General features: G+C 35.9%; 1 protein-coding gene across 3 annotated transcripts in view; it reads right to left on the reverse strand.

Moving 5' to 3' along the window:
• Positions 1 to 15,052, reverse strand: part of CBLB (Cbl proto-oncogene B) — a 130,728-nt gene that overhangs the window by 30,653 nt on the left and 85,023 nt on the right. For all 3 annotated transcript variants that reach the window (XM_015636819.3, XM_015636832.2, XM_015636827.2), the window contains exons 8-11: positions 14,431 to 14,518; positions 12,021 to 12,152; positions 8,103 to 8,306; positions 197 to 382 (exon numbers count right to left, since the gene is read on the reverse strand). In XM_015636819.3, coding sequence (XP_015492305.1) covers positions 197 to 382; positions 8,103 to 8,306; positions 12,021 to 12,152; positions 14,431 to 14,518 — 610 coding nt within the window. The remainder of the gene's footprint in view (positions 1 to 196; positions 383 to 8,102; positions 8,307 to 12,020; positions 12,153 to 14,430; positions 14,519 to 15,052) is intronic.

Consider the following 15,052-nt stretch of genomic DNA (forward strand, 5'->3'; position numbering starts at 1 on the left):
ATGGATCTAATCTTAAGTTTCTTTAAACTAGAAGGAATTCAAATTCTTTTGGGCAGAGCAAAATCATGAAAAAGCAAAATCCATGGAAATGTTTGTAACAGCCCACTATACAAAACAAACAAGAAGCTCACCTTGGAAAAAAGTAAATACAATTTCTCAGAATTATATCCAGAAATAATGGTTCAGTAGCACTTACCTTTGGTGACCCGGTTGGGCTGGCACACGGTGACCGTGCTACTCCCTTCTGAATCAGATCCAGACGGGGAGGTACAGGTGGAAGACTAAGATGTGGGATTTGCAGGGGGTCTGGAAGTGGTTTTCTTCTTTGTGCAAGAGGGGAAGATCCTGGGGAAGTCACTGGTGAATTCTGCCTCTCATTGCACTTCAGGATAGAGAAAATAAAATTGCCTTTTACCTGATGATCAAGTATACAACTTCCATTCCACAACTAAAACACTTCATGCTTAGCAGATACTTAGTAAGAGTCAATTGTAATAGTCATTTTTCATAATGGACATCTGGACAGTACAGCTCAACTTGTAGTTACTGAAGAACAATTCTACAAGTCATTTTACCTCAAAATTAAGACCTGTGTTAATTTGTGATGAAAATAAAAGAATATATGTTCCAGCAATTTGTATAAAATCTTAACGACAGTGGCCAAGAGGAAAAAAACCCCATAACCCCATTTTACCATAGCACTACTACCCTTGATAACCTTTTTATTAATAGAGAGTAGTCAATCTAAAGTTCTACAAATTACTTTTAAAAACTGGATATCCATGATATTGCCTGTTATTGCTTACTGCCCAATTTCAAATCATACTTCCATATGAAATATAATGCATGTCTTCTGAAAATTCACCAATGAAAATCACCAGCAAGATATTCGGGAAAGAAGCAAAATTAGCAAAAAATGAAGCTGTTACAACAATAATTTTAGAATAACTATATAATTTGAGCAATATTGAACTAATAACACAAACATTTATCATCCCCTTCCAGTGACAAATTATGATTTCTTTTTACCTGGACCTATCCTTTCAAATTCATCAGAACAAAGATTTCAACTCTTAATATAGGTCTCCACCCAATTTTACAACTAGTCCCAACCCTTCATCAGGCTCTGTTTTAACAAACACAGCTCAGGTGTTTGCACAGATCAGTACAAGTCATTTCTGTGAACTCACAGAATGAGTTTCAGTGCCCTGTAATAAACCTGAACATCTGTGCTGTTCTGTGCTTTCCCTGAGAGTAGACACAAGTAGCTGGAAGACATTCCCACGATGGATCAGCCTTAGGCCACTTGTGCATTGAGGCATCCCACTGTTCTCATATCACAGCTTGCCTAAAGAGGCAAAAACGCACCCATCTTTAGGCTAAAGCCCTTTGATAAAGACTTCCCTCTCTCTTCAAAAGCTTTTTCTCATGAATGCTGAACATCCCATAGTGGTAACTGGAATGAGAGTACAAAATTCTTCAGCATGGTAAACAAGTAAGCAACACTACCTTTCTTTATACACAATCATTGTATTAAAGAAACTGGAAACTTTATCAATTCAAAAGCAGATTGAGGAAAAGTATCTATAGCAGTGACTCCTTATCAATGCTCTGTACTACAGCTTAGTTTAATCTCCCATTCCATACAATGGATTGCTACCATATTTCCTTTAAAAATAGGAGCCACCAAAGTATTGCTGTCAACAGTGCACGAAAATGCAGGAGAGGGGTGAGAAGATGTTGAAAGCTGGAAGGGTAATGTGCAACTCCATCATCAGAATGATTGTTTTGCTGCTCTTTAGAGTCTTCCCCATTTTGTTTACATGTGCAAGCTCAATGTCACAACTAAACATTCAAATTCAGGAGACAGAGCAGTTTAAGATTTGTGGTCTTCATGGCTACCAGAAGTTTCTCAGTTTCTCTCTTCATTGAAGAGGTGGTCTTAATACTCATATTAAATGTCTTGAATAAAGTCTTTAAATTTTGTTTCCTTTAATTGGTGAATGACCCTGTCCTTGACTGGGAGACCATAAAGATAAGCACATGAATTACTGAAGCATTTAGCTGCTCAACATTAAGAGAAGTTGAATAACAAAGTAAGATAACTATCTTGAGAGCATGCCTGAGCAACTGAAATTATCTTTATTATAAACTGAATGTCAATTCATTTTCCTTATCAGAAGGCATTTGTCAATTAAACAGCACAATAAACATTATATCACTTAATAGCATTAGTTTTCAAAGTATAGTTACAACTCCATAAAGCATTCCTGAAAGCCAAGAACCATGCAATACAATATACTCAAAGGATTGACTTCAGCAGACACAAAATGAATTTATTTCCCAAATTATCTGAAATAGATAAATAAGGCAGGTCACACCTCCAAGAAGATTCAATTATTTAAAATAAATGAAAGTGATGTAGTTAAGTCACAGCATTTTTCAGTGTTGCACAGCATAATGCGTTTCAGTCAGTGGGGAATTGTTCCAGAAGAGCAATCATATATGTGATAGGAGTAGGAAACAAAGAGTAAGAGAGATAGGAAATACTGAAAACCAATTATTGGACAGGAAACACTTGTTTGGAATTTAGAATGTTCTAACTGTCACATCATCAAACTAATTAATGCAATTTCTTGAAAGAGCAACCCAGGAGTCTCAAATAGGAGACTGCATGGAGTTGTAAAAATCCCAGCTAAGAGAACAGCACTGTAGTGATATCATCCTAAGAACATCCATCCCCCTCCTTCTGTCTGGCAAACTTCTCTTACATGGTTCTGCTCTAAAGAATCGTTAGACAAAATGATGCTCTCTTCCCTCAGTGTGCTCGCTGGTTCCATCCATGTCAGACTTCTTTTCTCCTGCTGCAACAACAGTCTAGCTTTTGGAGAGACAAAAACCATAGAATATTCACATTTAAAACTCATTAATTTAGAAGTTCAAGGTTCTTAAACCCTGATATGCTTTTAAACCCAGTGAAGCAAGCTATTTAATTTACGTGATAAACTTCTATTTCCATCTATTCTTGGTATTTGGCTACCTATATCACATTCTGTGGATAGTAAACCACAACTAACAAAACTAAATGGAAAATTTTCGAAGCAGTAAGTGTGTGAGAACACTTGAATTCAGGCTTACATCCATGCCTTGTTATGTCTTGTTTGAAAATAGTGATTTTTTTGGTCCCCTGGACTACTATGCTATACTACAGCTACAATGCTAACAGAACATACTGTGACCCCCAAAGATTTCAAAAATGGAATTGATTATGACCAAGAAGTTAAAGAGTAAGGTATCAGGCACAATAAAAATAGAATTAAAAAAAAAGAAAAAAAAAAAAAAAGAAAGTTAAATAGCTGCAAGCAAGTGTAGCTTTTCTCCCCCTACAAGGAAGCTTAATCCGTATCATCGCTTGGTGCTCAAGTAAGAGCAAAAGCTTTGCTGGGAAAAACTAATAATTCCTTGTTTGGATCCACCAATACTAGAAATAAAACAAATCCAAATATTCCACAGCAACAAACAGGTTCTCCTCAGCATTCAGTATCAGATTTCCATCATATTCCCATTATGAAAATCCCATATTTTTCAGTCCACCCCCATCTAACCTGTCTAGCTGCATCCTTTGATGTGTGTAGACAGCTAGGCCAAGAAGATGGCTGCATCTCATGTGGATACCAAGGCATTAATAGATGTACTAATATCTACTCTTTGTGGCAAACTCTCCTAAAATTTCTCTTTGTCACCTACTGGAGATTTCTGTGTGTTTTCTATACACTGGGAAAAAATGTGCAATGAGAGAGAACAGTGACAAAAAGCTAAAACAATCAAGTGATTAAGACACAAACTAACTCAAATGAACTGGCAGTGACAGAAGACAGACCTCCAGCGTACAAAGGGGCTCTGCTGCACCACACAGAGACCTGTGCAATAAAGATGTAATTAAGGAGAAGAACACAGACTCCTTTGTAACAACATGGACTTCATCTGGTTGGTGTGACTGCTGCCAAAGGAAAAGCAGCTGCGACTTTGCAGTTGTACTGCAGAAGGGACCATACTCGTGTTATTCCATCAGATGCATCTGTTACTGGGATATACTGGTATCACTTTGCCCCTAGCAGTTGTGAATTCAAGAAAAAGCCTGTTTCCAACCCTGATTCCAATTTCTAGTCAAGTTTTTTTCTGATGGAAATATTAACCGCCAGGCTATTGAATCAAGAGTTTTTAAATAGTTTTATGCCAATAGGCACATATGAAAAGCATACTCAACATAAATCCTAACAATTGACTCACTGAGGAATACTATTTTGCCTGTTAATGTCCTTGGAGCAACCTCATACTGCATGAGACATCTAAGAAGTCCAAGCAGACCTACACCAGAAGTAATTTCTTGAAGTTACTTTATTTATAATCAGGTAAGAGTAACTCATGTATTTGTTATTTCTTGTTAAGATAAGCTGTGACCTAGGCAGAGCTGTATTATCTAAGCTTAAAAACTTACATGAGGATATAAATTTACATCACTTAACACTGATGACTTTAAACATGCTTTTAAAAGACAGATTTATTCCCTTTATCATTGCTGACCCAAGAAAATGCATGTGAAGGAGGGAGAGGGAGTTAGGTCTGCAAGAGTCAGCAGTACACTGCCAAGGGAATCAGTAATTAGGGGAGGCACACTGCCTCCCAGCATTTAAACCCTTCAAATACTAGTAAGTAATCACTTAAGTAAGTCACTCCAGTTGAGTGACATGATCTTAATACATTCCCACCAACCAGGTGTAGCATTATGTAGGAAGTGATACATATGTGTCAGTTCAGGTACTGCTGAAGGGGATATCTGGATACATATTTCAAGTCTTATTTTACATATTTTTATATTTCATATAATGAAATTAAAAACATTATTACTATGTATTACATACCTTACTCCATTACCAGAAAAAAGTCAACTTAATAATAAGGAAATGAGTGAAAATAGCCTTCTCCCATATTTTGAGAGCCAAGGTCTTTTGTTGTGATTTATCAAATTTGACCTAGCTCATCTGCTGGAAGAAGCCTAGTCATGGCAAACTGTCTTTGAGCCTTGACAATTTCCTATCATTATTTTAAAGTACAGGGTGAACCAATCAATCAGGGTATTGTGCATTCAGATATCTAGGAAAATAATTTCAGACATGACAGTAACACCCCAGATGGGGTAACTGCATCTACTTTTAGACAAAAGTATTTATAGACAGTATTAATTCACTTTAAGGTACTGAAAACCTCAGACTCCTATACTGGCAGAGCCATCTATGTTTTCATAGGATATTATTTGCATAACAAGTACCTTAAGCACTTAGGAATTCAAAATTATTTGCTCTTAGCAAGAACTCCTGCACTATCAATTTTCCTTATTTTCTTTCTTTTTAAAAGAAGTGTACCAAATTATGTCTTGTACCAAGGAAAAGTGACAGAGAACTCTTCATTCATTAGGAAAATTAAATATTAAACATTATAGAATAACTAAAATACTCCACTAGAGACTGAAATGCTGTCTTGAAAAATAAAAAAAAAAAAGCTATTTTCAATATTTACCTATTTACTCTCTATTTATTTTTTTTTGTTGTTGTTTTTTAGAATGCATTTCATAATGTTTGCTTTGCTAGAATAAAAGCTGAGAAGAGGAACATTTTGGAAAATAACTGCATTAGCTAATCTGATACCACGGGGCTGGAAATTTCTTGGTGAGGAAACAATTAACAGAGGATTTTGGCACCACTCTTTCGTTCATTAAGAAATATCTTAAGACAATTTGGAAATAATAATACTAATAAATAAAAAGCTGATTGATGAGGCAGATAAACAGCCTAACTGCAGTGGATTTCTCCAAAGCCTCTATCAGAGCTGACCTGCTGCTACTGCTGACTCATACACAACACCAAGCAAGAATTACTCATTTTTCTTAGTGTGCATCCACTTACTAATTCCTTTAAAGAATGACAAAGGAGCTTCATGATTATTCTTTTCCTTTAAGTAATTTCAAGTCTTTCAGAGACTTAATTCAGACACTTCCTAAGAGTTTCTGACTACAGTTCACACGTTAGAGTGATAAACTGCAGAACTGATATTTTTCTGATATCAAATTGAGTATTTCCACAACACATCGTGAAGCCCTACAGTCACTTTCATCAGAACTTCATGTCCCTGAAATTCTCCTCTTCTAAAGGGTTTCACAGCCCAGCTCACTACTAGGCAGTTTTTTTCATAGAATGGTCAGCCAGGTGACTTGACACAAATACAGCCCATTTGATTTTCAATGATTAATAGATTTATGTTGAGAAAGTTTACCACAGTCCATGCAATAAAATAAGAATTGAAAAATTTGTTCACCAAGATGACAAAGTTACAACAGTACTAGCAGGTTGGCTGCAAGAGCTAAATTACTGTCTTTGCCACCCAATTTCCACCATTTCAACAAATTACTTTACTACAACACAGTCATTATGCAGCACCCTGTTCAAATGAACAACATTAATGACAAAGAAAAGAAAATTTCACAGAATAAAGTTCTACATAATGTTATAGAGAAAAATATAGTTTCTTTTAGCAGGCTCCAAAGATACACACTGCTTAGCAGGAAAAACAAATAATGGTTAAAGAAATAGGCAAGTCTGATGAAGACATAGCTAACAAAAATAATATTTATAAAAATAAAAATACTAATTCCATATTACGTACAGGTGACATGGTTAAGACCATCACTGCACAAGCAATGGTAAAAAGTTTAACAAGCTTAAGAAAAAAGTGGCTAAAAATCACCAAATGACCCAACAATTTCAAATAGATTTCAAGAGGCTGGCAGAGTGAAGATTTCTTTCACCATACAATGAAATCAATGAAACAAAAATAGCAAGGCACCAAAGCACTCAAGCACTTGGTGGATACCTAAAAGAAGACTTCTTATAGTAAACCTGCTGTTCCTTCTTTTGATAGAGGCATAATGCATTTTTGCCTTATCATGGAAGTGATAGCGTTATAAAAGCCCATCAATTCAAGGCTATCTCACAGAGGTCATGCTGCAGACTGCAATTTAAGTCCAGGCAGGAAGGATAAACTGTTCCCAAGGGTAGAGCATGTTGTATTACGTACACAACACAAGAATGATTCATAAGCCTTAAGAGGTTAGGAAGGATATCAGCAGCATGTATATTAACTGACAGATACTCTCAGATATGAGGGTGAAAAATGCTTTTTTTTTTTTCCTAACAAATGCAATGATAAGGAAATGGCAAAGTAAGATGTTACAAAATTAATTCCAAGGCAGCAATTCAATCTAGATGACCTTAGTATAAGGTAAAATCTAGTAAATGCTCTGTCAAAATCAGTGTTGCATGCCCTTTGACAATATCTATTCCAGAGCAAAATACAGTAGTAAAAAACTATCACCATAAAATTAACTTTTGTCAATGACAGTGCTTATTTCTCAGTAATAAAATCTCCTGCAACAAAGATCTCAGAATTTAACACAGAAACACAAAGTCACTATGGATAATCTCAAAAATGCTTTTCCCACTTAGAGAACCTAATTCTAAAAATTACAGAAAAAAAATTATAGACAACTCACATGAAACATAACTTGTAGTTACTTGTGTGCAGTATGAATTAGGCATCAAGTCACTTTTATGAAGTAATAATATTGAAAACTGTTTAGAAACTCAATTTTAATCCTAAAACATTCTATGCATGTGTACACACATGTGCAGAAAACAAATGCATATAGGAATTTTTTTCTTCTTTACAAATAAAAGCTCAGGGAATTGTCCATACAGCATAATTTGGGTAAGAGTTTCAGCTGGTGCATACTTACACTTCACCCTTTATAAACTAAGTTATCTCAGTTCACATCACCTCAGCTGAGAATATGGAATATTCTTTTCCTCCAATTCAACTTCAGTTTTAACGCATTTGTATTGACACATTTTGTTTTTTTCAATCCAACAGCTGTTCAGTGAGATGCTGTGAGCTAAAGCATGAAGTGCAACCTCTCATTGTTTAAAGTTACAGGCAGCTTTGTTTATAAATGTCTGGGTTTAGCTGTTGTGCAGTGTTGGGAAAGTTACCTTTCGGACTGAAGCCAAACGATTCATCATTAGAGACTCTTCTCTATCATCATCATCATCCAAGTCCAACATGGGCATACTAAAGCTATCCATAATACTGCAGCACCTGGAGTTCTCATCCCTGGGATCAAAGGGATCCACAATGATTGGTTCTGTTCCTTTGATTTCACAGCGGCAGAAAGGGCAGCCTTGGCCATCTGATTCCTACAGCAAGACAAAAAAGTAGATAAATTTTAAAAAAACAATAATTTAAAAGTAGGAGTTATACCTTATGCACAGAAACATCCTCAATCAGTCCCTAAAAGCTTGTAAAGAAGGACTGGAATACACAGGAAACAGATAAACAAATATTTAACTACAGTAAATCTTAAAATGACTGCACATTTAAAGCTGTCTCTCCTTAATAGATTAAACTTCCCTTAAAAACAACTAATCAAAATGTAACTATTATCTCTTCAACGCAGTAAAACAGTCTCAATATTACAGGTCAGGAAGCAACATGATTCCTTTCAGGCTTACAATTTTGCTATTTCTTCAAGAGAAAGAAGGTCAGGTGTGTAGACAGAGATAATGCATTTTATTATATACCTTTTATATTAACCAGAAAATATTTCTTTTTCATTTGACATTAGAAAATGGAAGCAAGTTTTATGGCATGCAGCTCTTCTTGTAAAAACATATTCAGCCCATCACAGCTACAGCATTACCAGCATTTAGAACACCTAAGGCTACAAGCAGCTTTCTTCACATTTACATAAAAAATCAGGACTAAACTACATTTTCAATAAATTATATAAGACAATGAATTATTTTCACATATTATCAGAAATGAGAACTACTTGAATTTTAATTTTTAAGTCATGTGTGTTCACTGATTTTCAAGCATCCATATTCAATTCCTTTTACTTATTTCAGAAATGTATTTTTTCTTGTCAGAAATAAACAAAAAGCCTTTAGATTCAGACTACTAATGAACAAAAATCAGAGAAGTCTTTTCAAGCACTTATAGAAATATTTCTATCAAGAAACACAGCAGATATGAGTTATTAAAAATAAACCCAAAAACCCACAACCAAACAAATAAAACGACAAACAAACCCACACCCAGAACCATGAAGCTTTGAGAGTTTAGGATAATTCTAAGAGAAATCAGAAATCACATTGTGTTGTATTTACAGTCAGGTAGACAGACAGCTAAAAGGATATGAACACCAAAATTAATTCTAAACATCCTACTGATACTTAAATATAACCAAGCCAGCACAGGTTTTTGACTTCTCAGATGCAAAAACAACTTCAACTTTCTTTCTAGCTTTATTTTTATCTTGACACTTGCCAGTCTTACTAAACTGACAGATGATTTTACAGTTTTTGGATAAGCTGTATCACAAGGCCAGATGAGCATAAATGATGTGTCCTGACATCACTCGCAGGATCAGTACTGGATTTTCATTTTGTATGGAAAGACACATCTACTCTACTTTCAGCACTGAGTACAACTAATTAGTCAACTTCTCTACTGCAAAAAAACATCTTTAGATTACATGGTCCTACTGAAGTAGCTGTGGTCAAGTGAGCAGAAGTCCTCCCTCACTCTATACAACTCCTTACAGCTTCATTTTCTAAAAAAAAAAACTCCAAAACTTATCAATGAGGCAGCACAGCTTTTACTTTTCAAGGCTTTCATGTACCTGTGTTCTGCACTAGCAGTTTCCATCCTTTCTTTAAAATGTCTTAGTAACTAAAAAAGTCAGCAGACTTGTATTCAATAGTATGAATATATATCTGAGATGTCTGTATTAACACACACACTTGCCTATGCCCTCAAAAAGGTTATTCAGAGCCTTACAATACAGCCTATACATATGCTTTTAGAAAACATGTACTTTTCAGACAACAGATTTCTGTGGTATAAAATGGCACTTTACTCCTGTTGCATAATACAAAAAGGAAACAAGTAAACCAAGTCTTATTTGAGAGACTGAGCCACATAAAGGTGAACAACTCAATCATCCTTAGTATTCTATGCAGATCTGATGTTGCTTACTCAAATTTTTTCTGCTTAGTGAAAACATCTGTATTGGATCTCTTGAGGCATGGCTAACGAGCCATTATGCTGCCAATTAAACAACCCACCAGAAGCTCACAACAGCTGATGCTGTTACACTATAATATTTCTTCATTGCCTCACTAATTATACAAAAGTTAAATTTGTAATGAAGTCTGAAATGTACCTGACCAATTACAGCTGGTAGCTGTGTTCTGATGAAACCTGGTGCATCCAAACATGTCAGTTTTCTGAGCCTAAAATGCTTTGTCATTCTCTTCCTGAATCCCTATCCCATAACCAAGTACTGGGGATCTCAGCTTCTCAAGTCTCCAGAATCAGAGCACATCACTGGGCCAAGACTGTAACGTGCTCCTACCACTCCACAAGACACCCAACAATCAGTAGTTGTACAAGTACAAAGTAGAAGTACAAAGATTTCAGTCCTTCTGCTTAGCCCTATCAGCTGAGCCAAAAAACAAATGAACAAGCAAACAAAACTAACAAAACTACAGACCTTAGAATTTTTTATGTCAATGATTTATGTGGTCAGACCTCTATGTCTGACATTCAGAGTGAAACTTGAAAGAATAGAGAAAGAGTACTCCTGAAATGAGAAATATTGTTCCAGCCCAGTAGCTACTTAGTAGTGAAATAAATATACTTTCGTGGGTATGCCTCAAATGGAATTTCCTCAGAATTTCTGATCTATGGCCAATTTGAAAGATTTGTGTTTGGAACATCAAACTCAAATTTCACAAAGAACACAAAATTGGAAACTGAGAGTACTTCTTTTTCAAAAAACCTTTATTGCTAATGGAAGAAAAACTCAAATGATACTTCTGATATATCGTGTTGGTTTGCCACTGAGGCTTTCTTAATTAGGTAGAAAATGTCCTAATTAGAAAAGGAAAATTATAGTAGTTGAAGACATGCCACTAATGTAAGAGTGAAAACACACTGATGGAGGTGAACTCATTTAAAAATAGGTCCAAAATGGACTAGACTCAAGGATTCTTTTTACTCTTCTCACTACATTTATAAGCTTTGACTGATTATTAAATGTGGAACAAAGAGAACTTACTTCTCCCCATAAAATACAGATATGAAAGAAGGGGCAGGGATGATGCACAGCTGTAAAGAGGACTTCAGACACTACTTTTTAGGTCAGCTGCCCTGAATTAAAGGTACCCATTCTCCCTTTTCCCACAGACTGGAACACCCATGAACAAGATGGACAAAACACACCAACCTGTGTCACCAGGAAGTCTCTGGGTTTTTTTGGATGTTCCATAAATGACTTTGAGAGAAGGGAGTTTCCCATCCATTCAATCTTAGTCCAACAACCATCTAAAGCAATCTAGGTGTTCCAGTGCTTTGCATGTTACTAATGTGAAACACAGGCATCCTGAAAGCTTAATTTTCCACAGATCAATACATGACACTTCTACTACTGAGTGAATCCTCCTCTCACCAAAGATGTCCCCTCTCCTTATAAAATGCTGTCTAGTCAGTTATCCATTCCCAGCAGCTACATGTCCTCTTTGTGCCATTTAAATACATCATCAAGTGACCTCTGTGTGACTGAATGGGCACCAAATGGCCAGCTACTGTCTGAGTAGGTACTGCACTCAGGAAATAGCTTCCACTCAGCAGCAGTCAACAAATGGCCTTGGCAAGACTACAGGTCCAGACTGCAAAGACTCCTGGAGCTTTATTTTTCACAGATTCCTGCTTTGAAAAATGAGGAAGTTTATAATTTTAGCTATATACATCCTTGCACCTGGAAAAATAAACATATGCCTACATTGTAAACAGGAATGTAACAGAGAAATCCATCCTCTTCCCCACCAACTGAACTATGACAGTACCTGCCATGCTGTAAGACAAGAAGTGCACATAAGGTGTCCACAAGGCTCTATCTTCACATCTTTGTCATTCTCTGCACAGATTTTACACAGCTGAAAAGTGGAACCCATTTCACAGTACAATTCATATTGCTCCTGTAACAAAAAAAAGTCAAGCAATTATTTCTTTCCAATGAATTGTTCACAAAGAATATACTTCTCCAAATACCCTGCTTTCCAATCTGCTTTATTTATTAATTAAGGAAATTCTTGCTACTGATCTAAAAGCCACACTAAGGTTACTGAATTTTTTCCTTACATTTTTGCTTCTTCCAACCTGTGATATACAATTCATGCCAAAAAGTGTTAAAAATATCTGTGCCTATTTGATTTTATACAAAATTGTCATATGTAACTGCTCTGCAAGGCACACATCCTGCTTTTCTTTGGTTGCAGCTAAAAGAAAGAAAATGAACATATGGTTCTAAGTAAAAAATTAAGTGATGAATGGGAACAAAACTGGGATTTTCATTTCTAGGTGTGAGTTTTGAACTAAGAAGATTATTGGATTGAAGATTGACAAGCAAGAGCGCTTTTTACCTAGAGCAAGGATGTTGTAAGCTAAAGTACACAATCCTTGTAAAGGAAGTATGGCAACACCCTGCAGGTTAACTTGGCAAGTCATGCACAGATTATTCAGTATTTTGCATCCTTACAAGACTGACAGGAAGGTAGAACACCAACATTAGATGGAATAAATAATAGACAAAACTCAAGTCCAGAACAGTTTTCTAGAATTAGTTATTGTTGTGAAACTAACTGTTAAATGAAATTGTACTGAAATAAGCTTTTTTAGCCTTGAAAAACCAAATTTTGTAAGTACAATCCAGATCATGGGAAAATAATCAGCCACTGCTATGTAAAGTGAGGGGGCATGAGGCTAAGAAAAAGAGAAAGCAAGTGAGAGCTTGCATCTGCAGCTGTAGTCAGTCCACTAAAGATGCTTATGGTGGAACTCTCACAAAGAATCCATCTGCAGCAATCTACCCCTGCAGCCACTTTCATACCATTTTTCAATAGTTTAAGCAGGTCTAGTGACAACTTTAAACCTCTTCAGTTACATATTATTTAAGGCAGGCTCCCATAATTCAGACTTTGTTGAATTACCATCAGAGCTAGCTAATAATGTCCTCCTAACTACATGTGCAGAAATAATTTGATTCATTCAATGGATCCAAAATAAAATATTATTGGCTTGTGAGGAGCGAGGTAGCCATTGACCATGTGCTGCTTCTCCTTTCTTTAAGGAAAAGGGAAGATATGGGCTGGAGCATTGCTCTGAGCAACACAAATACTTGATAAATCTCCATTACTCTTTCATTATTATCTTAAGACAGGAGGGAAAAGATGGAAGTCAGAGAAGTGGAAGTGTTCAGGTTTTCTTCAGGTAATTCTTTTTAGGAATTCTTTTACTTACAAAAACAGGTATTTCTGATACTACCATAGATAGTAAAGAATACTTCTTTTCTAAAATACTTCTGGAGGTGGAATGCACGTAGAGTACCCAGAAGTACAGAAGATTCAGCAGGTCAGCCAGACTGATTGGAAGAAACAGAAGACCAGCTGGAGCAGCATGGCTTGTATCTAGTCTGATGTCTTTCTTTGCACATAATCTTCCAGATGTTTTCATCAGGAAAAATGAAAAATGTTCTGCACTGTATCCCTTAGCCTTCTAGTGTTAATTTCAGCACCATTTTTAATCAAGCATTTCTCTTGGGGTGGCTACTTCCTACTACTTGACTATCAAACATTTTCACAATTAATCACATCATCACTTAATAAGACTATAAACACAACTACATATTCAAATTTTCTCTGCAATTCTCTGCAAAGTGGCTCTGTCTAAACATTTAATCACTTCTGCTGTTTTCCATGATCTCTCTTTCAATTTGCACCATAGACAAAGAAGAAAGGAGAGAACTAGATATCCTGGAATTGATATTTCTGTGATGTATGACCCTTTCCTCCTGGACTCGCCAACCAACTGTACCATTCCTATCCAGCCTTCAAAACTATTACTTGGTCCTCATTTTGTTTCTGTATACCCCTTTGTTATTAGCAAGCAAAAAACCAACTACATGAATTTGTTACATAAATATCATAAAAAAAAAACTTTAATAGCTGTATGAAACACTTCCCACTGGGAAAAGGCTCACAATAAGCAAAACATTCCAAGATGTGCTGTCTGCATCACCATCCACTCTACAGTTTAAAGGATTATTGCCCTGTTCTTCACCTAAGCCCTTCTATCAACAATATATTTTCAGTCTTATGAACCTATTACTCACATTTTAATAAAAGCTTATTAATACTGCTAGGTGAGATACTAAGAGAAGTGAAGATTACAAAGTAACTCAAAACTCTGCCAACATACCTGCGTGACTTTTATGTGATCGTGTGGTGTGGGTTCACATAATCCTGTCAAATCAGGGTTATAACTTCGTCCATCTGGGAACAGATAGCTGCATCACAAGAAGACTGTTATAAATATGTACATTTCTTCAGCTTTATTAGCTAAATCACACTTATAAAATTTCAAGGGGGCAGAATAAGTGACAGTAGACATTAACTAAAATAAATCATCTTGCCTCAGCCATCTATTTTATCTTTTAAGTGCAACTAAATTGCTACATATTTATTCTGACACATGCTCAAGCGTATTTATAAAAGCAGAGGACAGATTTTGGCATCACTTGCATAGCTACCACCAGAATGCATCTGAGCTTTGATTAGCAGATAACCTTCTAGGGGAAACTCAAAAGAGACTTATTTCAGATCTTTGTTTCACAGTGAGCACACACTTCCTAGTGATTTTCCCACTGAGAGCATCATGCTCAGGACTCTATTTCGACTATTTCAACTGAAGCTGAAGAAAAGAAGGCAACACATTTGTGTGTATCTGTATTTTGATATATATATATATATATAATATGTCACAATATTATATCTGTGCATATCTGTGTATATTATGACAAGAATCTACACTGAGAACTTCT

Source organism: Parus major, chromosome 1, assembly GCF_001522545.3.
Source record: "Parus major isolate Abel chromosome 1, Parus_major1.1, whole genome shotgun sequence".
In the NCBI taxonomy this organism is placed as follows: Eukaryota; Metazoa; Chordata; class Aves; order Passeriformes; family Paridae; genus Parus; species Parus major.